Here is a 20,222-nt window from a genome sequence, read left to right as displayed (position 1 = left end):
CCGGCGGAAATGCAACTTCTCCGGCGCTTAACTTCCGGAATGTGAGCTTCCGCTCCGGCGGTGGCCACGCCGCATCCACAGTCCAGAGGCCGGACTTCCGCCTCCGGCCCGGAACCCCGCTCAGCATGACGTTGCACGGCCAGTTTGAGTCTCCTCAGCGCCCGTAGTTCCTGAACTTTGACCGCTCCTCTGGGCTGGCCGGAGGGCAGTACGCATGCGTAGTTCCGTTGAATGGGGTGCGTCCTTATCCTCGCGGCGGCCGCAGGAGCGGCGGCAGTGGTCCTGGCCCTGCGGCTGTGGCTCGTGCTTCATTCCCGGGTTGTTGTCCCGCGGGAATCTGTCAGTCTCATGGCGGTGGCCGGGTCCGGTAAGTACGGGGCGGACCACAAAACCCAGAGTGCACTGCGACGCCGTCCTTGGGTCTCCTTCGTGCTTTGTGCGCTCTGCATACTGGGAGTTGTAGTTTCTTTGCGTCACCGGAACCAGCCCCCAGCCAGGCACTAAGCAGCTGGGCTGACGCTTCCGCGCTGCGACTTTAATGACAAATGAGTACCTCGCACCGGTCAGTAATTAAGCCTCTCCGTAGCGTGTAGCCTTCTAATAAATAATTAGTGAACAGAGAGGACGCCGAAGCCTTTTGATGCTGACCTGCAATTTCCCTGAGGAATAAACTGCTGGTTTGCGTGATTAATCTAGGCATTTGGTGTTTCCATTAGGAATCATGATAGAGGAGACGTGGCGAATTGTCATTTTTATAAACATGCCAACCCCACGAGGAGCGAACAGTTGCGTGGCACCCGTGGGGCAGCCGTCACAGCCACCGGCCGTCCTGCCCGGACACACGTAAACGGGCCCCGGCCCCGCCAGGCGCTGACGATTCTGAGTGACAGCCCCGCAGAGAGGCACCTCCCACACTGTACATTCAGGAGTAGACTCTGCGAGAGCTGATTTTATTTTCATACATTTGTTCTCCTCCGCCCCATGACAGTCGTATTCACACCAGAGGCTCTGTTTCCAGTGGTTCCTCCTGCCGTTGAGACGAGCACAGGCTGTCACGTTAGCGTCACACTGTCCAACAGGCGCGTCCCTCGCGGTCTCACCCCAAGGCCTCCCTCCCCCCCTTCCCAGGCGGGCACACCACCGAGCTGCTGAGGCTGCTGGGGCACCTGTCCGCCGCGTACTCTCCCCGACACTACGTCATCGCCGACACGGACGAGATCAGCGCCCGGAAGATACAGGATTTTGAGCTCGGTCGCGCCGATAGGGACCCCAGTGGCATGGTAAGGGGGCAAGTCTCTTTCTAAGAGAGTTTCAAATTGCACGTGGAGTTTAGTTCTTTAACAACCAGGGCACGCCAGGTACGGTGCAGGTGGGGAGGAGGAGGAGGGGCCGAGGGTGACACGCAGACTTCGCCTGAGCTGCCAGAATAACGGAGTTGCCCTCCTGTCCGTGCGGAGGGGCAGGACGGCAGCGACCACCCCTGCAGGACGGGGATCCGGGCCTGACGTTCGGGCGGGGAGCCGGTCTGGGGTGTGAATGTTGGAGTCGTCGGCGTGTATGAGACGGTCCTTAACATGAGGAGGCGGGTGAGCTCAGCCAGGGACGCGAGTGTGAGAGCAGAGGAGCAGGCGGCCGGAGCCCGGCACTGCCTCTCCCGGGCGGGCGGTGGCACCGACGGTCAGCGTCACCTCCGTCACCTCCGAGCCTGCAGGGCAGAGGCCCGCCCGACCCGCACCTCTTCTCCCCTCGCCTCCGGGCAGAGGCTGGCCGCTCCCTCCTCACGTTCCTCCTGTCCTGGCCAGGAGGGCTCCCTCTTCCCAGTTCACACACACACACACACACACACGCACACGTGTGTTTCTGACAGCAGTGAGTCTGTCTGTGGCAGGAGGGTCTTCAGGTTTGTCTATGTCACCAACCAAGACCAAAGTGGAAAGGTGGGCTCCCCTGTCACCCCCAGCCCCGCTCCCTGACACGCGGCCTTAGAACTCAGCGTTGGGGATTCTGTGCGCGCATCACCGCATGGGCGGGGAGGGCAGGTGGCCAGTGTCCAGATCAGGGGGTTGGGGGGCTGGCTCCCGGGGCGGCCTGGGCCACCTGCCCTTTTAACCAGACCCTGGGTTGCCGTGTTGCAAGGAGGCTGGGGGACAAAGGGGAGACGGTGGGGGCCGTGGGAGCCTTCCCGGCAGAGCTAGCGCGGCCCCGTGGGGTCGGCGCGGGGCAGTGGGCGGGTTTGAAAGGAGAGGAAATGGGATTCCCTACAGACCGGGTGTGGGATGGGAAGGGGAGGGACGGAGCAGAGCTCCCGGGCCTGTGGTCGGAGCGGCCGTGAGGACGGGGTGCCCTCCCCGACGGGGCGCTCCTGCACGCTCTCCCCATGTTCCGCGCCCCTCTCCCACCGGAAAGGCCCTCAGCTCCGGAGATGCTCCCCCCCCCCCAACCCCCCAGCCCCCAGGCCCGCAGGTGAGGACCTCCCACGGCTCTGCTCCCGGCATCCCCGCCGGCAGCCACCAGGGGGCGCGCGCAGCGAGCGGGAGGCCGGGGGCAGCCCCGGACGCGGGCGGCGTGGAGACCTCTGCGCACAGTAGGTTTACAGGTTCCGATGGAGAATGACACGGACATTAACAAACATGAAGGACACGCTCTGTTCCGTGTGCTCACCGCTGAGACGCGCTTTGGCCACGTGCGCTTGCAGGCGGCCGGGGCGGGGAGGTGTGGGGCCGTCTCCACGCCTTTCCTTTCGGAAGCAGCCGGGTCCCTGCGGGGCTTCCTCTCCGGGCCGGAAAGGCTCCCTCTGCGGCGGTCAGCTGGGAGAGGCGGGGCCCTCAGCCGGGGGGGGGCTCGGGAAGGGACAGGACCCGCCTCCACCGGCAGCACCCGCTGTCGCCACCGGGGGGCGCGCGGACCCCGCACATCGGACCGGAGCGCAGGCACCTCCTCCCCCAGGCACCCTCTCACCCAGGCACCCCTCCCCCAGGGACCCTCTCCCCCAGGGACCCCCTCCCCCAGGGACCCTCTCCCCCAGGCACCTCCCCACCCAGGCACCCTCTCCCCCAGGCACCCCTCCCCCAGGGACCCCCTCCCCCAGGGGCCCTCTCCCCCAGGCACCTCCCCACCCAGGGACCCCCTCCCCCAGGCACCCCTCCACCAGGCACCCCTCCCCCAGGCCTCCTGTACGGGGAGGAGCCCTACGGGGTGTGCTGCGCTCAGGCTCCGGTGCCCCCAGGTCTGACAGAAGCGCATGGTGAGAGGGGACTGACCCGTGTCGCACTTTCCCTCTTGATAATGGAGCGCCGCTGTATTCAGCTTTAGGTCCAGGTAAAGCAACAACAACACAACCGAACCGCCAGCCCACCTCTGACTCGGAAGCTCATTCTCCTGCGTGAACATCTGAGTCAGAGCTTTGCGTCCAGCAGTGAGATCCTGGGGGGCGGAAGTGAGATCCTGGGGGGGCGTTTCAGGGGAGCAGTGCCTCCGGCCGCCCATTGTCCTCACGCCCCCATCTGAGCGCCCCCTCTCCCTCCAGGGGGAAGGGGGTGAGGCTTCCCCCATCGGAATCCGAGTGGATGGAACCTAATGGCCGTGAATGCCCCGTCCTGCCCTTCTCATCAGGACGGTGGATGGTGGACAGACAGATGCTAGACTAGATGATGGATGGATGGATGGATAGGTAGATGGGGTGCTTCACTGATATAGATGGATAGATGATTGGTGATAGATAGATAGATAGATAGATAGATGATAGAGTGCTTCATAGATAGATAGAGTGTTTCATAGATAGATGGATGGATAGATAGATAGATAGATAGATAGAACGGGTGCTTCACGGACTGTGTGGGAAGAGCAGGAATCTCTTGCACCCCCTGCCCCTCCTCTCTGTCCCTGGCTGTGGGGGAGCCTGGGGGAAGGCCTGGCGTGGAGGGAGGGGTGGGGAGTGACACTCGCCCTCCTGCCGTGCAGCCCCCGCCGCTTCCAAATGCGAACACTCAGGCCGCATGTGCCCTCACCATCTCCTCTCCAGGAGCAGACTGCCCCAGGCTGAGGGAGGCATTCAACACGTCACCCCTCACCCCCAGACCCGCCTGTGTGGGAGCCGGGCCCCCGTGAGGCCCAGTCTTCTCCTGCCACTCAGGCCCGCCCTCCGCCCAGGCCCTTCCGCTCAGGACAGGCTGGCCGTGAACAGTAGGATCTTGTGGAAATGGGAGTGACCTTGAGGGCGGTGCTGCCCTCTCGGGTCACCTGCTCCCGGCAGCGGCGGCGGTGAGATGCTGTGTGAGAACACTCGGTCGCCTGTGCGAGGGCCCGGGGCAGAGGGAGGCCTCCTGCCAACCCGTGCATCGCCCTCCGGTCCCTCCAGGAGGCCCACCCAGAGCTCCCGGTGGGCCTCCTGTCCGCACCCCAGGATAGAGGGCCGGTGTCGGGAGCTGTCACTCAGCAGAAGGTATCGAGCGCCTGGAACTCTGACGTGGGAAGGGGCGTTGGTTTCCCTGGTTACGGGTGTCATAATTCACGTTTGCTGCAAATCTCAAACGTCAATATAGAGGGTGTCCCCCCAGGAATCGCACACACACTTTGGTGGGGGAGGCGGGTGTGCACTTCCGCTGCGTCTCCAGCTCCCGCAGCCCTTGAGGGCGACCTTCCCTGCGCAGAGCGTCGTCTGGCTGGAGAGAGAGTCACTGAGCGGACGTGGTCTGTGCTCCTCCTCAGGTGCCGCGGTACTTCCTCCACCGCATCCCTCGGAGCCGCGAGGTCCGGCAGTCCTGGCTGTCCACGGTGGCCACCACCCTGCACTCCGCCTGCCTCTCCTTGCCCCTCACCTACCGCGTGAGGCCGGACCTGGTACGTACGCTGCTCTCTCCCCCCGCTGTCCGCCTGCCCGAGAGGTGCTGGCCTGTGCGGACACGGACCGCCGGAGGCGGGCAGGGCCCTCCGTGTCCAGCCGCCCGTGAACTCCACGTGTACCCTTCCCCCGGGTCCGTGGTGCTAGCGTGCGTGTCTTAAAGAAGCCCAGGCCCCTGCCCGCCTGTGGCTCCCGGGCCGCACCATGGGCTCGGCCGCCGGGGAGAGCCAGGCTCTGCCTCTTCCACGGTCTGGTGTTTGCCGCGGAGGGCAGACATGGGCCGTGCAGTGAGGGCCTGTGCGCAGATCACCCGCCGACGGGGCAGCCGGGCTCTGTGGCCTTTGGAGGAAGCGCCCTTCAGTGGGCAGCACCGGGCAGCGCGGGGCAGGGGACAAGCCATCCCAGGAGAGGCAACTCCCGAACATTCCCGTCCCGGTGCAGGCGGAGCCGCGCTGCGTGCAGGAGGGGAGCCCTGCTTAGCCGAGGGCAGGAGCTCTGAGCAGGCCTTGGGGTTTCCGTGCTGTCCGTCCCCTCACCGCTGGACGGGGCCCGCCCCTCCCTGGGTGGGGGTCCTAGAGTCTGAGTATAGGTTGACCGTACACCTGGTCTCCGAGCCGTGAGACCCACAGGCCTCAGGTGGGGAGCCGGGTCCCATCCCGTGAAGGTGCCGACGCTCCCAGCCCCGAAGGGTCTCGGCCCCCGGCAGCCGCTCCCCGTTCCTGTCACCGCAGACTGGTGCTACTTGTGTCTGTTTTTAAGTTTCACAAAGTGAGTTTATTTCTCAGCTCCAAACACATGGTCAGTGTGTGCAGCTCAGATCCTGCCCCACAGCGGGTCCGGCAGTCCTGGCTGTCCACAGATGGGAGGTGTACCCATCACGCTCGGCCACACAAAACCACCAGCTTAGACACGAGCTGCTCTGCTTGTCAGGCGTGTGGTTAATTCACCGCAGTGCCTTGCAGGGCGGGCCAGATCCGTTCTCGGCCCTGTGCGGCCCGCAGGCCGGAGGGTCCCCACCCCGCCCGAAAGGATCACTGTTGCCCTGAGAGGTTTAATTAACTGATTTCTAAAACTCAAGAGACAAAATGGAAGGGAGCAAAAGGGTGTCCAGGTTTTAAGCTGGAAGTTTGGGGTTTATATTAGTAACTTCCCCGAGGCACGGCCCCTGTCCCCGGCTGGGCTGCGTGGAGCACGCGACCGCAGGGCTCAGAGGGACAAGGCGACGTGAGGACTGGCGTCTGTGGCGAACATGCATCGCCTGACCTCGCAGGGTCCCGGGAGACTTGCAACCAGGGGAGCCATGAGCAGCAGCAGCTCGTCCCGGGCTGACCCCCCAGCCTGTCTGCGAGGCCCCTTTCCTCTAAGTTCCCAGGGAGCCTGGGCTCTCCGGTGCCTCCCCCGGCTCCCGTCAGCGTGCTCCCCAAGTAAAACAGAGCCACCACAAACAAAAGGATTGGCCTGGCTGTCGCCTCAGCCTCCTCGAGAGTCTAAAGTCTTACGAGCACCAAGCACTGGCTGTAACGAGGAGGGATTTCTCTAAAGAAATAAGAGGAGACAGCGAGACCATGACACACTTTCATTTTAAAATGAGTCAGATTAAAAATCATTTCAAACCTGAACACGATCCCATCAGCAGCTCTGCCGCTGCTGGCGTCACTGGACAGTCCCACTCAGTGAATACAGCCCCGCCCACCGGGGTGAAGTCCACGGCCGAGGCCTCCTGCTCCCGCGACAGCCAGGCCCCCACGGGGTGAAGTCCACGGCCGAGGCCTCCTGCTCCCGCGACAGCCAGGCCCCCACGGGGTGAAGTCCGCGGTGAGGGCTCTGCTGACAGCAGCGGGAGACATGGCCGCGTGTGAGCCCTCCGAAAACCATGTCTGCATCGTCCCACCGGCCTTGCCCATAATCCTGTGCTTCGTGGGTCACTGCTGTGCACTCAGAACCCAGCTCCTTCGCTGTGTTCAGTGTCTCCCAGAAGTAGGGTCTGGGGCGAGTCTCCGAGTAGGCGGAGCTCACACTTTCTGGAAGATGCGCTCCCGCGGAGAACACAGTTTGGTTCAAGCAGAGCCGGTGCCCTCAGTGAGGCTGCGTCACTGAGCCGAGCTCTGGAGGAGGGAGGCCCTGTGTCTCGGTTTCCCACGGGTTTTCCTAGAAAAGCGCCTCCCGCATGCCTGTGGGGTGACTTGAAAGTAAGTGAATGAACATGCGGTGAGTCACCACGAAACAAAGACGCCGACGCCCACGGACTGGCCCTGCTGGGGGGGCGGGGCGGGGGGCGGACGGAAGAGCCTGAAGAGCTGGCCGGGCTTCCCGGGCTGTGGGCGGGCTCCTGGCCGGGGCTCAGGGAACACTCAGCAGAGAGCTCTGCACACGAGAATCAAACGGACTTGATCATACCCCAAGTGAGGGGTGCACTCAGACGCGGCGGGTATAGCAGATGGGGGTGGGGCTCTGCCTGGGTTGCCCGGCCGAGCCAGCCTCAGTCTCCAGCGCCGGCCGGTGCCTCCGTCACACTCGGGCCTCGTGAAAGACGCCCATTGTGTCACTTGCCCCTGTTTTCCACGTCTCCTTCCCAGGGTGAGCTGGGAAAGGTCTAAGTTCACGCAGCAGCCGGTCCACGTGGAGAGTGGTTACTGTCTGCACCTGGGAGACTGGTTTTTTTAAAAATATATTTTTATTGGTTTCAGAGAGGAAGGGAGAGAGAGAGATAAACATCAATGGTGAGAGAGAATCATGGACCGTCTGCCTCCTGCACGCCCCACACTGGGGATCAATCCCGCAACCCGGGCCTGTGCCCTGATGGGGAATTGAACTGTGACCTCCTGGTTCAGAGGTCAACGCTCAACCACTGAGCCACGCCGGAAAAGGGCGTTCTCTGTGGTGAGCCACAAGCAAGCGGGCAGCACCGGTTGCCCTATTTGCATAGTTTATCGCGTTTTTATCAGCCCGTTGATTGGCACGTGCTGGGAACATTAAGGAGAGTCGATAACTTCTGGGTGATAAGCCAGAGCCCTGGTGGCACTCCCTCCGCCCGAGTTGGCGTGATGCTCTGGAGAAGGGCCTGCATCTGGGGGTCACCTCTGCCACCTGCCGAGGACCCTCGGCCACGGAGAGCGGCCGCTGACCGGTGCCCACCAGCAGGTGCACCCGGTGGGGATGAGGGCCGAGCCAGTCGGCGGGAACAACTAGGCCACCGCCACCCCCTGGCTCCGAGGAGGGCCCCTGCCTGGCGGCCATTGGCTTGCCGTGCGCAGCCCGTGTGACCGGCCCTGCGCACCCAGGTCACGCCAGGATCACGTCTCCCCGCGGGTCCCTGCGCACTCACACACTCGCCGTCCAGCAGCCTGCGTGAACGAGCGTGTCGCATGTCCCACAAAGTCAGTCCACGGGAGACACGGTTCTGTGCCGGTCCCACGGCCCTGGTTCCCCGCTGCCGCCCGAGCTGCCCTGACCCCGGGGTGACGCCCGCCATTCAACTGTGGCCCTGCTTCCCGCTCTCTGTGGCCTCCGAGCGCAGCCCGAGCCGCGCAGGCTGTTTGTCCGGGAGAGCGCTTTGAATTGCCTTTTGTTTCTCCACGTGGAGGACCCTCCCAAGCTTGCAGATGGGTGTTCTCGCCTCTCCCACTGGCGCCTCCTGGGAGGCCGGTGGGGCTCAACCCCCTGCCCGTCTTTCGCTTTCCCTGCTATGGCCGTGCCAGGTGGGCACGGGGCCTCTCCCTCCGGTGGTGCGGGAGGTGAGCGGGCGGAAGGGCAGCCTGCGAACAAGGCTGCTTTCAGAGGGCGGGCGTGTGGGCAGCAGGGAGCTGGGAGGTGGCCCTGGGCGGGCGGCCGGGCTGAGGCGGAGCCGGAGAGAAGGGAGGCTTTGAGCGGCTCTGAAGTTCAAAGGCCCAGCCGCCCAGGGCCGCCCAGCCTGAGGCTCGCGGCCAAGGCCCTGTGAGGGTCTGGCCCTGCTTTCACAGCCTCTGAGATCAATGCAGGGCGTTTTGTGGGCGTTTTTCAAGCCCCATTTGGTCTGAGGGTGGACAGGAATGAAAGGGCTCCCACAGGGAGCTGCGGGGGGGCGGTTCCCCACGGCTCACAGCCCCGCGGCCGGAGGGATCGGGTGGCAGTGGTGGGAGCTCGGGAACCGGGGTACCCACCATGAGCCCCGGGCCTCACCCTGCAGTCCTGGCACCGATGAGAGGATGAGAGGGCTGGGGCTGGGGTTGAGGTCCATGTGGAGGCGAGAGGTCGGGGAGGAGGAGGGCGGAGGCCGCCAGCTCCCAGGTGGTGCCTTTGAAGCGGTGGAAGGAACCCCAGAGGGAAGCAAGTTGCACAACTGCCCGGTTACTCTTCACCCGACGGGTCCCTGGGGTCCAGCTGGGGGCGCTGCTGGTGGCAGGTTCTGAGTGAACACGTCTGGTCAGAGCCATCGGAGGTGACCTGTGTCTCCCTCCTGAGCAGGCACCGTGGCCTGGTTTCTATGGAGACGAACTGACCCGTCGGCCAGCCTCCACCTGAGCCTGGGGCCCCAACGCCCAACGTGGTCCCTTCTTTTCTACTTTATTTTAGAAAAGGTTGCAGCGCAGTGTTTCCTAACAGCCTCTGGGGACCAAGCCGTCATCTTCATCGTCCGTCCATCTTTCCCGTGCCCCCAGCCTTGGGGAACGATCCTGTTTAGGCCGGGGGTCCTCTGGGGTCTGCCTTCGGGGCGTGTCTGCCCCGCCTCCTGCTGGGACTCCCCCGTAGCCCGAAGCCCAGTCACAGTCACGGCTCCTCCTCAGTCGGCTGCAGAGAGGCGGCCCTTCCGCAGGGAGCACGGGGTGGGGGGTCCCAGTGCCACCGGGACCCGCAGGCCGGTGGGCAAACTCCATGTCCTCCAAGACACGTGGCAAATCCTGCAAAAGGACCCCCTCCCCCAGCCCCTGCAGTGACCAGGACAAGGGCGCATCTGCAGACCGCGCCGTGGCTCTCAGGACCGGGGTCAGCGTTTCGCTCAGAGGGGAGGAGGTTCGGTGGGAAGCAGGTACGAGCCTGGAGCACACGCTCCCCGCTGCTCAGACCTCGGGACAGAGAAAGCCCGTGAGCCTGGGCCCGCAGCCGGACTCACCCTGAGGAAGGAAATCTGCGGGGGGGCGGGGGGGGGGGGCCGGGGCAAGGGCAGCCCAGGGCGGCCCGTCCCACTCGTTAGCAAATAGCCTCTGCTCCTGGCCGCCCTGATGGCGCTCACGGACGCCAGAACGGGCTCTGACGAAGCAGTTTTGAAGTGTTTACAGCCGACAGCCTGTGGAACAGGTTTGCTCTGTGGCCTCAGTAGGCATGTTCCCTGCAGCCAGGTGTCCATGCCGGTCAGGTGGCCCCGGCCACGGCGGCAGGTCCAGGTGCTGTTTTCCTGAGGGTTTGCTGACCCGACAGGGATCTGCGGACGAGTCGTGTCAGCAGGGGCAGTGCCAGCTCGGGGCTCGGCCTGCTGCTGCTCCAGCCTCCCCAGGCCATGCCCCTTGTTCAGCTGCCCCTGCTCAGCTGCTCCCGCTCAGCTGCTCCTCGTTCGGTTGCTCTCACTCAACTCTCGGGGAGCACGAAGTCGGGAGACCTGAGCCGGCGGGCGGTCGGGGTGCGGGAGCCGGGCGGCAAGGCTGTGCACACCCGTCCAGGCTTCCGGTTATGTGGTTTCACCAAGACCCGTCCGTTTTACATTTTTTCCTACAAGTTCCCTAGTATTGCTCCCGTCTTTGCCCCCAGGCACCCGCTGTGGCAGCGGGGAGGTTGGCCAGGGTGGATTTCTGAGAATGAGTCTGAGCACAAAGTGACAGAAGTTGGTGAAAGTCAGCAAAACCATTGCTTCATCATCGAGTTGCGTCATTAGCGGGAGAATCTGAAAGTTAGCGATGCTGTTTGTTTCTGTTTGTTTGTTTAAGGAAAATGGTCTCAAGGTGATGCTACAGAAAAAGAGAACTTGTGGCTAAAGACATGGTGGGCAGCGTGTCTCCCCTGGGGACGGCACGGGCAGCGTCCGCGGGAGTCTGTCCGTCCGACACTGGCTGGGACCCGGGAGGAGTGGTTCCTGCTCTCGTCCGCGCGGCTTGAGCAGACCTGGGGCCCGTGCGCTTGTTCTAGTTGCCGGTGGAACACCGAGCAGAGGCGATGAAGGGGCATCCCTCCTGGGAGTCCTGTGGGAGCCCTGGCGTCTCCCGTCGGGTGCCCTGAGCCGTGGGCTTGCAGATGGTCACCCAGAGAGGAAGCGCCGGCCCAGCTCCCCTCGAGCGATGGGGTCGTGGGGTTTTCCTCCGAGGCCGTGGATGTGGTGGCGACACTGATGGGCGTGGAATGGGAACCGGCCTTGCGTCTGCGCTGAAGGATACAGACACTTCGTGAGAGCCTGGTTGTGTGCGTGAGAGACAGACAGACAGGAAGAGAGACAGACCCGGAACGGAGGCCAGAAGACGGAATTCACCGAGTGCAGCCGCACTGAGGTGCCCTCCTGGTTGAGGACGGGGCCGCCTGGTGCCAGGGGGACCACGTGCTCGGGCACTCGCCTCGGAGCTGCTGCCCTTCACGCCCCCCCCTCACACACACACACACACACACACACACACACACACACACACTCCCCGGGCCCCCAGCACCGCGCTCCCTCCCGTGGCCCGGGCGGAGGCGGGCCCTGCTGTCAGAGCCGCGTGCTGCCTAGGCCTCGTTGCCGTCAGCCTCCTGGGCTATAGGATGTGGGGCCGCACTGTCTCCCCCTCCTGTTACAGGAAAACAGGAGCCGGCTCTGACCGACCGGAGAGAATCTGGTGGGTGTGACGTGGGCGAGGAAGCCCCGCCGCCCAGCCGCCTGGAGCAGAGGCCCCTCCGTGGACTGGGGCACGCGGCTCCCTCCGTCCTGGCCGCGCTCCTGGGCGGCGGACAGGCGCCCTCTGGAAGCTGGCACAGACCCTGCTGCGTGGCCCGCAGGCCCCTCGCCTCTCTGTGCCTCCTTGTCTCCGGGAGGGTGGCCACGGCCACCGGGAGGACAGCGCAGGGCGGGAGGGAGGTGGTTGTGCAAAACGCCACCTTAGATCTGTGCCTGGCGCCTCGCAGTGACCTGTCAAGGTCAGGTGCTTCCCTAGCGGGCGGGCTGGAGGCTCCAAGGCTGCACCTGCCCTGGGCCTGGGCCTGCAGGGGTGTGAGGGGGGGCCTCAGCGAGGGCTCAGCATGGGCTCGGCCTGAGCTCGGCGTGGACTCAGGGGGGCCCAGGCGGGTTCAGCATGGGCTTGGCAAGGGCTGGGCATGGGCTCAGGGGGGCTCAGGGGGGCTCAGCGAGGGCGAGCGCTGGGCACAGGACTCAGGCCTTCCTGAAGACGGTGCCAGGGTTGGAAGCACAATGGAAACGATAAAAGACCGAGAGGACAGGAAAAGGCACCTTGACCGTTTGCCCAGGACAGGAAAGCCAGCGGTTCCGTTTCCTGCGAGCGCAGCAGCAGCAGCAGCAGCAGCAGTGGGTCGGGAAGCAGAGGTCGCTGAGTGACCTTCCCGGGACGCGGGGCAGCGGCTGTGCCTCGGGGACAGAGTGAAGATGAAGCTCTGTTTCCGTCTCGTGTGACCTCCCACGGAAGGCGCGGCGGCAGTTGTGACCTCCTCGCCGTGCCCGGCACGGCGCCCACACGGACCCCGTGGCAGCAGTGAGGCCGCGGCCTGCGGGGAGCTCTGCCTGGTGTGGGGCCTGCTGGGTGTGTCCTGTCGTCTCCACGGGCAGCCCCTGCTGTCGCTGCTCGGTGGGCCCCTAACGTCCCGTCCTCCTGCCACCCACCCACAGCACCCCGACCCCACAGGCCCCGGTGCCCGGCTCCCTGCACCCTCCACGCGGCGTGGGCCACGTGCCCTCAGCGGTACTCCCTTCCTTGTGGCCTTGATCACCCAGACACTTCCCGTCCAGATCTCAGAGGCTCCGTCTCCACTTCCCCGAAACCCCCCAGTCTCCCGGCTCCTGGTCCGCACAGGCTCCCCAGCTGGAGGTCCATCCGCTCCCCGGCTCCCCGGGGCTCCCACCTGCCCGAGGGCGTCCACACCCGTCCCGGACCAGGACCACTGGGGCCCTCGGGAGCAAACCACCACAGCCACTCCGCGTGCCGGACTCCGAAGGGAGGCCCGGAGGCTTCTGACAGCAGAGGGCGAGGGACTCACGCAGCAGGACCAGCAGGACCAGCAGGCACGAAGGAGGGCCGGGCGGTGGGGCTGAGCAGCCAGAACAGGGCCCCTCCCTCCCATGGCCGCACAGCTGGTGGGGGCAGGGCTGCCACCGCGCTGGACAGGGCCCGCTGCCCCTGGCGCCAGCTGTCCGGGTGCTGGGCTCTGCCAGGAACCCTCTGCCAGCCGGGCAGACCTGGGCCCAGCCGCACCGGCCCAGGGAGGGGGGCCCACCTGGGTCCTCTGGGCTCGGCTGCTGCCGCAGCTCGAACAGGGGCATCACTCGGACCAGTTCCAGGCGGGGGCGGGGGCAGCACAGCGACGTGGCCCGTCTGTGCGGGACAGTGAGTCTCCGTCAGCTCCACGGCCTCCTCGTCAGACAGAAGCATGTACAGTCCCTCCTTGGGTGTCACCGTCTGTAACGCAAACGCCGCATGTAGAACAGCCGCTGGTCCTGGCGGGGTCCGTGGTCAGAGCGACTGCCTGCTCACCGAAGGGTGTGGGTTCGATTTCTGGTCAAGGGCACCTGCCTGGGTTGTGGGGTCATCACCCTGTCGGGGTGCGTGTGGGAGGCAGCCAATCACCATGTCTCTCTCACACCCGCTCCCTTCCACTCGCCCCCTCTGTCCGCAGGTGCTGTGTAACGGGCCGGGGACCTGCGTGCCCATCTGCGCGGCGGCCGTCCTCCTGGGCGTGCTGGGCGTGAAGCGCGTGACCGTGGTCTACGTGGAGAGCCTCTGCCGGGTGGAGCACCTGTCGCTGACGGGCCGCATCCTGCGCCCTTTCGCCGACTACTTCCTGGTGCAGTGGCCCGCCCTGAAGAGGAAGTACCCCACGTCCGTGTACCTGGGGCGGATCGTGTGACAGGTGCCTGCTCCGGTTACACGCAGCCAACACGACTTACACGTGGGGATGAGACTACGCCTTTGTTGTAGAGCAAGCATGTCAAACTCACGGCCCGTGGGCCGAATGAGGCCCACAACCGATAGAACGGTATGTAAGAAACATTTTAATAAAAATTTTTTAACTGGCCCTGGCCGGTTTGGCTCAGTGGATAGAGCGTTGGCCTGCGAACTGAAGGACCCCAGGTTCGATTCCGGTCAAGGACACGTGCCAGGGTGGCGGGCACATCCCTAGTAGGGGGCGTGCAGGAGGCAGCCGATCAATGATTCTCTCTCATCATGGATGTTTCTATCTCTCCCTCTTCTTTCCCCTCTGAAATCAATAAAAATAAAAATTTTTTTAAATATTCATAACTTAATTTTTATAACATCCCGTCATACATAATTATAACGAACTACAACGTTCGCTAATGACTGATGGCTATAATCGTGTTGCCTTCATTTCCCTTACACGCCTTACGCGCAGGCGCACCATTTCTCCCCACTGATACCAGCAGCGAATATTTTAGCAGCCGATGGACTGACTTGTGTGGTGTGCGCAACAGGAAATATTTCGCTTTCGGAGAACAAGAAAAATAGGTTTATTTGCGTGATGCTTATTTGTGCAGCTATTCAGTGTCTGGTAAGTTAATGTTCAAGAAAAAATGTTAATTTCTATTAAAATGTTCTATTTTATGTTAACGATGACTCATTTAATTCAGTCCATGTATTCAGCATGTCTCTATCGAAATAAACCTACGTTTCTATGACAATTGAAGCTTTTGGTTTTTTGCGGCCACATCCACGTAAACCTTGTTCATCTGGGCCGTGTGAGCCTGTGAGTCCGACGTGCTTGCTTTAGAGAAAAGACGAAGACGGTGCTGCTCCGCCCGCCCACTCCCGGCCTCGATCCGTGGGGAGCCTCAGGCGGGGCGCTTCCAGGCAGGCCGCTCGCGGCTCCAGCCTCAGCACAGCCGGTGTCTGAGTTCAGCGTCGCTTCCCGGGCACTTGGCCTCCAGCCTGAAGATCTTTTGAAATCTCTCCTGTAATTGGCTGCCTCCCGCACGCCCCCTACCGGGGATGGAGCCCGCCACCCCGGCCTGTGCCCTGACCTGGAATCGAACCCTGACCTCCTGGTTCCTGGGCCGACGCTCAGCCATGGAGCCACGCGGCCCGGCTGGGTTTCTGTTTGACCAAGTGAAGAGCCTTTCCATTAAGCGTAGAAGTCAATAGGCTCCAGGTTTTGGGTGAAGTGGGGCCTTAGAGTCTCCCCTCTGACCCCATCTCGCTGCTCGTGGGGGACAAGCCCGCTGGTCGTGACCTCGTGTCCATCTGTGGAAACAGCCCCAGCGCCTCTCGGGGGCCTGGTGACCTGGGCTGGTTCACTCAGGCTGCTGGTCTGCTCCAGGCGGCCCCAGCCCCACCGCCCGGGGATGTGACCGGCGCCCCGGCTGTCCTCAGGCCTGGGCGCCGTCTGACTCCCTCTCAGCACAGGCGGGGAGTCCCGGGAGCCGCGCCTGGCGGGAGGGAGGGCGAACCCAGGCTGGAGGGGGACCCCGAGGAGCTCCATGTGGGGCTGTACTGCCCACATGTGCCCCATGAGGGACGAACAGAAACCCCCTAAGCAGCCCCTCACCATCCCACAGTGAGGCCATCCCCTGGCCTGGGGCTCCTAGACCCTGCGCCTGCGGGCGGCGGGCGGCGGGCAGGCGGGGAGAGGCCTTGCGGCCCCTGAAGAGACCTGGCCAGGCGCCGGGCTGGGCTGGGAGGAGAGAAACTCCACGGTCCATCGGGGGGCTGCAGCCTTCCTGTCCCCCCAGCCGAGGCTCGACTGGGACAGGGAGACCCTCCCCGCTGCACCCCTGAATCTGACCACGGAGTCCACCCACAGATCCACGCGCCCTTGCACCGCGGTCTGGGGAGTTTGTTACGAAGCAGCGGTGGTTGGGCCGCCACCTTCCCGTGGAGCCGCCCGTGTGGCCACTTTGGCTCAGTGTCAGGAGAGGCAGCGGCTCCTCCGCCAAGCGGCCGGGAGGAGAGATTCCGGCAGCTCTGGCTCCTCCAGCCGCAGCCCCTGGTGAGAGCCGCTGGGCCCATCTCTCCCCGGGACCCGGCTTTTCCTTGGTAACGAGCGTCTGAACAAAGGCCAGGCTGACCCAGGCGCTGGCAGGAGACGGGGCGCCTTCTGTCTCACCCTCCCCCCCCCCGAGCCCCCAGTCTATTCAGGGGGATGATCGGGAATTCAATGGTCACCACAAGAACTGGGTAAGCTTTTGGCTGATCGTACGAGGATCTGTCAGCGACGGGGAGGCCACCCTCCCACCCGGGGCCCTGGAATCGCAGCCGCAGGGGCTGGCGTGAGGCTCCTCCTTTCTCAACAGTGAAAAGGGAAAGACGTTAGGGGAAAAGCAGGGCTTTGTGGGGGCGCCGTCTCCACAGGCGGCAGCAAGACGGGTCAGAGCCCCTCCGGCCGCCCCAGCCGCCGGGCCCTGGGCCTGTGGACAGTCAGCGCACCAGGCCTCTACCTGCCCAGCCGGCGCCTGGACGCCCCAAGCCAACAGCCGGTCCAAACAGCCACATGCAGGCAGAGCCTAAACTGTCCTTCAAAATCTTACAGAAACTGCCCGGCCGTGTGGCTCAGTGGTTGAGCGACCCCATGCTCCAGGTCACGGTTCGGTTCCCGGTCAGGGCACATGCTCAGGTTGTGGGCTCCATCCCCAGTGTGGGGCATGCAGGAGGCAGCCGATCGATGTCTCGCTCTCTCTCTCTCAAATCAATAAAAACATTTAAAAAATAAAGCGTATAGATTATAGAAACAAAGTATTGGTGGCTGGTGTGGGAGAAGGTGTGAGGTTTGGCTCTGCTTGTACTGCTGCGGGGGGAGGTGCAGGTGAGTCAGGACCGCCGTGGGGACCTCCATTGGGACCGCCTGGGGACTGCACTGGGGCTGCGTGGGCCCGGGGACGGTGGGTGCACGGGGCGCCTCACCCTAGCCCTGTCTCCCGCCCCTCCACCGCGCACGCGTGTCTGTCCCCACAGTTAGAAGCTTTAAACCGCCGGCGTGTGAGGGCCCTGCAGACGCTCACCAGCCAGAGAAGGTGAGGTCCCTCCTACAGGGAGGCCACCAGGCTTTCCCATGGGAACAAGGATGGAAACCGTGGCCACTTCTGCTCGCGTCTGACCCTGGGGAGCGGTGGGGGCTGCAGCCGGCTCCTGGCCGGGCGCTTCCCGGGCTGAGCCCCCGCCCCCTCCAGCCCCGCTGGCAGGTCTGAGTGTCGCCTTCTCCACGCAGCCTGGGCGCCCGTCGCTCGGTCAATATTTGAGGGGCCCAGCCTGACCCAGCCGAGAGCGTCACGGGCTCAAGGGCACTGCCTCCTCCCAGGGCACGCCCGCCCTCGGGCGCCCATAGCACAGGTCACGGGGGTGATGTGGGCGGCGGTGCTGCCCGACCGCGCCCACGGCTGAGGCCCCTGCAGCGGCCGGAGGCCTGTGGCCCCCTCACGGCACTGCCCTGCCCCCCAGCACAGCAGCAGGAGCGGGAACGGCAGAAACCGAGCAAAATAAAGAATTCCGCCCAGAACTGGCTGTGCTCCCTCTGCCGCATAAACACGCGCATTGGAACCCGCAGCCCCGGGAGCCGGCGCGCCTCTCGGGGTGTCGGTCTCGCCCTCCACCAGCGACGGCGGGGCGTGTGCTGGCCGTGCCCGGCCGCGGCATCTGGTGACCATCCGCCCGGTGTCTTCTAGAACAAGCCTCAGTGTAAATGCCTTTGGCGTCTTTTCATGGAAAGAAACGAGCAGGCAGGGGAGAAAGCGGCCAGGCCTCTGGCGGGAGTTCCGTGCCCACTCACTTCCCGTCGTCTCAGCTGCCGGCCCAGCAGTGACGACCCCGGGGACCTGGCCTCCCGGGACCTGCGAGCCCCTGGGAGCGTCCCTGCTTCACCTGATGGGCTGTCAACACTTCTCAGAGACGGTGACAGGTTCCACCCCAGCCCGTCGGCGGGTGCGGGAGGCAACCAGTCGCTGTGTCTCTCTCACATGGATGCTTTTCCTCCCCGCCCCCCTTCATTCTCTCTAAATAAAATCCATGGAAAAATATCCTTGGGTGGATCAACACGAAGAAAACAGGGAGGAAAAACCCGGTGCTGAAGCCAGGAGTGGCTCTAGAAATGTCTCTAATGGACACCTTTCCGCTGAACTCTAAACACGGGGTGAGCATGTGGACGCCCCAATCAGGCTCGTATCCTCCGGAGGGATCTTGGTCCCGCCGCCCAGTGCTCCGGCCTCCGGGCCCCGCGGCTGCTGAGGGACCGAGCGAGCGGAAAGGTCGGCAAAGGGCAGCCTCCAACCTGCATTCTTCGCATTCCGTGCTCAGCCTGTTTCCCATCCCTGCACCAGCCCAGGCTTGGGGAAGGGCCGCCTGTGCCACGTGCGGGATGCAGTGCTGCACAGACTCCGCCCTGCCCTCCCGGGGTTACGTCCCAACTAGAAAAACGAGAAAAATCCCGCTGGCTCCGCTCACTGTGCTGACGCTGTCAGTCCTGCCGCACGGAACGCCTGTCCGCCAGATGTGTCTTCGTTGCCAGTTCAAGAAAGAGGCGGGGCAGCCGCTTTTCAGCACCATCTAGAGGTTCTGTCCTTCGTGGGGACGGGGCCGTGTGCTGAGAAAATGACTCCTCGGGCGAGAAAGTACCGCGTGTCCGTGGGGAGCTGGGCCTTGGCGTTTCACAGGGAACCAGCCGCAAAGGAACGGGGCTGCGCCCGGATGACACCATCTTAAGTGTCCCAGGTCCCGGGTAAGCGGCAAAGTTGGAATGTGAGGCTGGAGTGAGTCCTGGTGTCACCCCGCCCTGCCCGGCAGCAGCCTTCACACCCCGTCCTTCCCCGGATCAAGGACCCTCGGGACTGTGGAGCCACAACTGAGCAGCCGGTGGCCGAGGGGACAGGCGGCGAGCCCGGACACGGCCTGACCCTCTCTCCCCGAGCCTGGAGGAAGCAGTGGGACCCTCTCCCAAGGGGTGCCCAGCCCACGTCAACGTCCTGCGAAGGTCACGAACTCCATTGAGGCCTCTCCCCTCTTCCCAGCCACCCTCTCGGGACGGTTTCCCTTTAAAATATATATATTTACTGATACCAGAGAGGAAGGGAGAGGGAGCGAGAGAGAAACATCAATGATGAGGGAGAATCACCAATCGGCTGCCTCCTGCACGCCCCCTGCTGGGGATCAAGCCCACAATGACCAGGAATCGTTGATGCTCAACCACTGAGATATGCCAGCCGGGCTCAGGCCGGTTTGTCTTGAACGTGGTGAAGTGTGGTAGCGATCATCTCAGGTAGAAACTATAGTTTACCTTTAACCCTGCTGTTTGGCTTCTGTACCTATTTGCTTTGTTTAATAATAGACAGGTTATTTTGATTTTCTGAATTATATAAATCATCCTATTCGATTAAATACCCTGTTGATTTTACTGTGAATATCCCTGGGTTGTGGTCATACTGGCCTTAGGAAGCACAGTTTCCCTTACCTGGGAAGGACAGCACAGTTACCCCAAGGTCAGAGGGCTCCAGTTAACGTGTCCCTGTTGACTTGGTGTTCCCGAGACCCAAAACGAAAACTGTGATTTAGATAACAGGCTTAAGTCTGACCAGGTTCCTCATTCCAGACCCGAGGGCTCTAGATAATGTGTTTCTGTCAATTCAGTGATCGGAGACCAAAAACTGTAATTTAGACAACATGCTGCTTCTGCTTCTGTAAACTGCTTTTTTTGAACCAGGTTCCTCATTCCAAACCTTGGGATGTAGTCAGTACCTTTGTGATCTTTGCCTATATTAGTCTGGTTTTTCGACCATCTTATCACTATGAGATTTGGGGAATGGCCCCTCATAGTCCCGGTTTTGCAATAAATGTGACTCCTTAATTCGACTTCTTGAGGCGTCCTGTGATTCGCGGGGTACATTACAACAATGAAACCTCAACAGTGGCAACTTCTTTGACCCTGAATGACAGCAGATGAACCTCCTGGGATGTCACTCACCGCTTCCGGCAGGAGGAAGGCAGGAGAGGGAAGCAGAGACGACGAGGAATGGGGGTGGCGGCAGGAAGGCCAGGGTGAGAAGGGGAGACAGAGGCAGGAGGGGTGACGGGAGAGGAGGCCTCCCTTCCCAGTCCCTCCGCCCTGGCGGACCCTCCATCTGTTCCCTCCAGCAGCGGGCCCTCCGGATGCCTCGCTGGCCCCTCGCTGCCCGCCCCCACCCAGGGGTTCCTGCACGGAGCGGGGTGCATCGTGCCGGGACGGCCCCACTATCTTTCCAGAACTTGTTCATCATGCAAAACTGAAGCCCTGGACCCATCGAACA

The 20,222-nt window shown here is 63.3% G+C and overlaps 1 protein-coding gene across 1 annotated transcript; it reads left to right on the top strand.

The window, feature by feature from the left end:
- The first annotated feature begins 93 nt into the window (after positions 1-93).
- ALG14 (ALG14 UDP-N-acetylglucosaminyltransferase subunit) lies at positions 94-14,017 on the top strand. The gene is made up of 4 exons (XM_070395649.1): positions 94-367; positions 1,129-1,280; positions 4,708-4,839; positions 13,619-14,017. Exons 1-4 carry the CDS (start codon positions 232-234, stop codon positions 13,847-13,849), a joined length of 651 nt encoding a protein of 216 aa, XP_070251750.1. The 5' UTR covers positions 94-231; the 3' UTR covers positions 13,850-14,017.
- Positions 14,018-20,222: the final 6,205 nt, after the last annotated feature.

The sequence above is a fragment of the Myotis yumanensis genome, unplaced genomic scaffold (assembly GCF_028538775.1).
Source record: "Myotis yumanensis isolate MYYU_CA2020_CCGP unplaced genomic scaffold, mMyoYum1.0.hap1 SCAF_17, whole genome shotgun sequence".
Lineage (NCBI taxonomy): Eukaryota > Metazoa > Chordata > Mammalia > Chiroptera > Vespertilionidae > Myotis > Myotis yumanensis.
The sequence above is the reverse complement of the archived record's forward strand: the minus strand, read 5'-3'. Positions and strand labels throughout refer to the sequence as shown.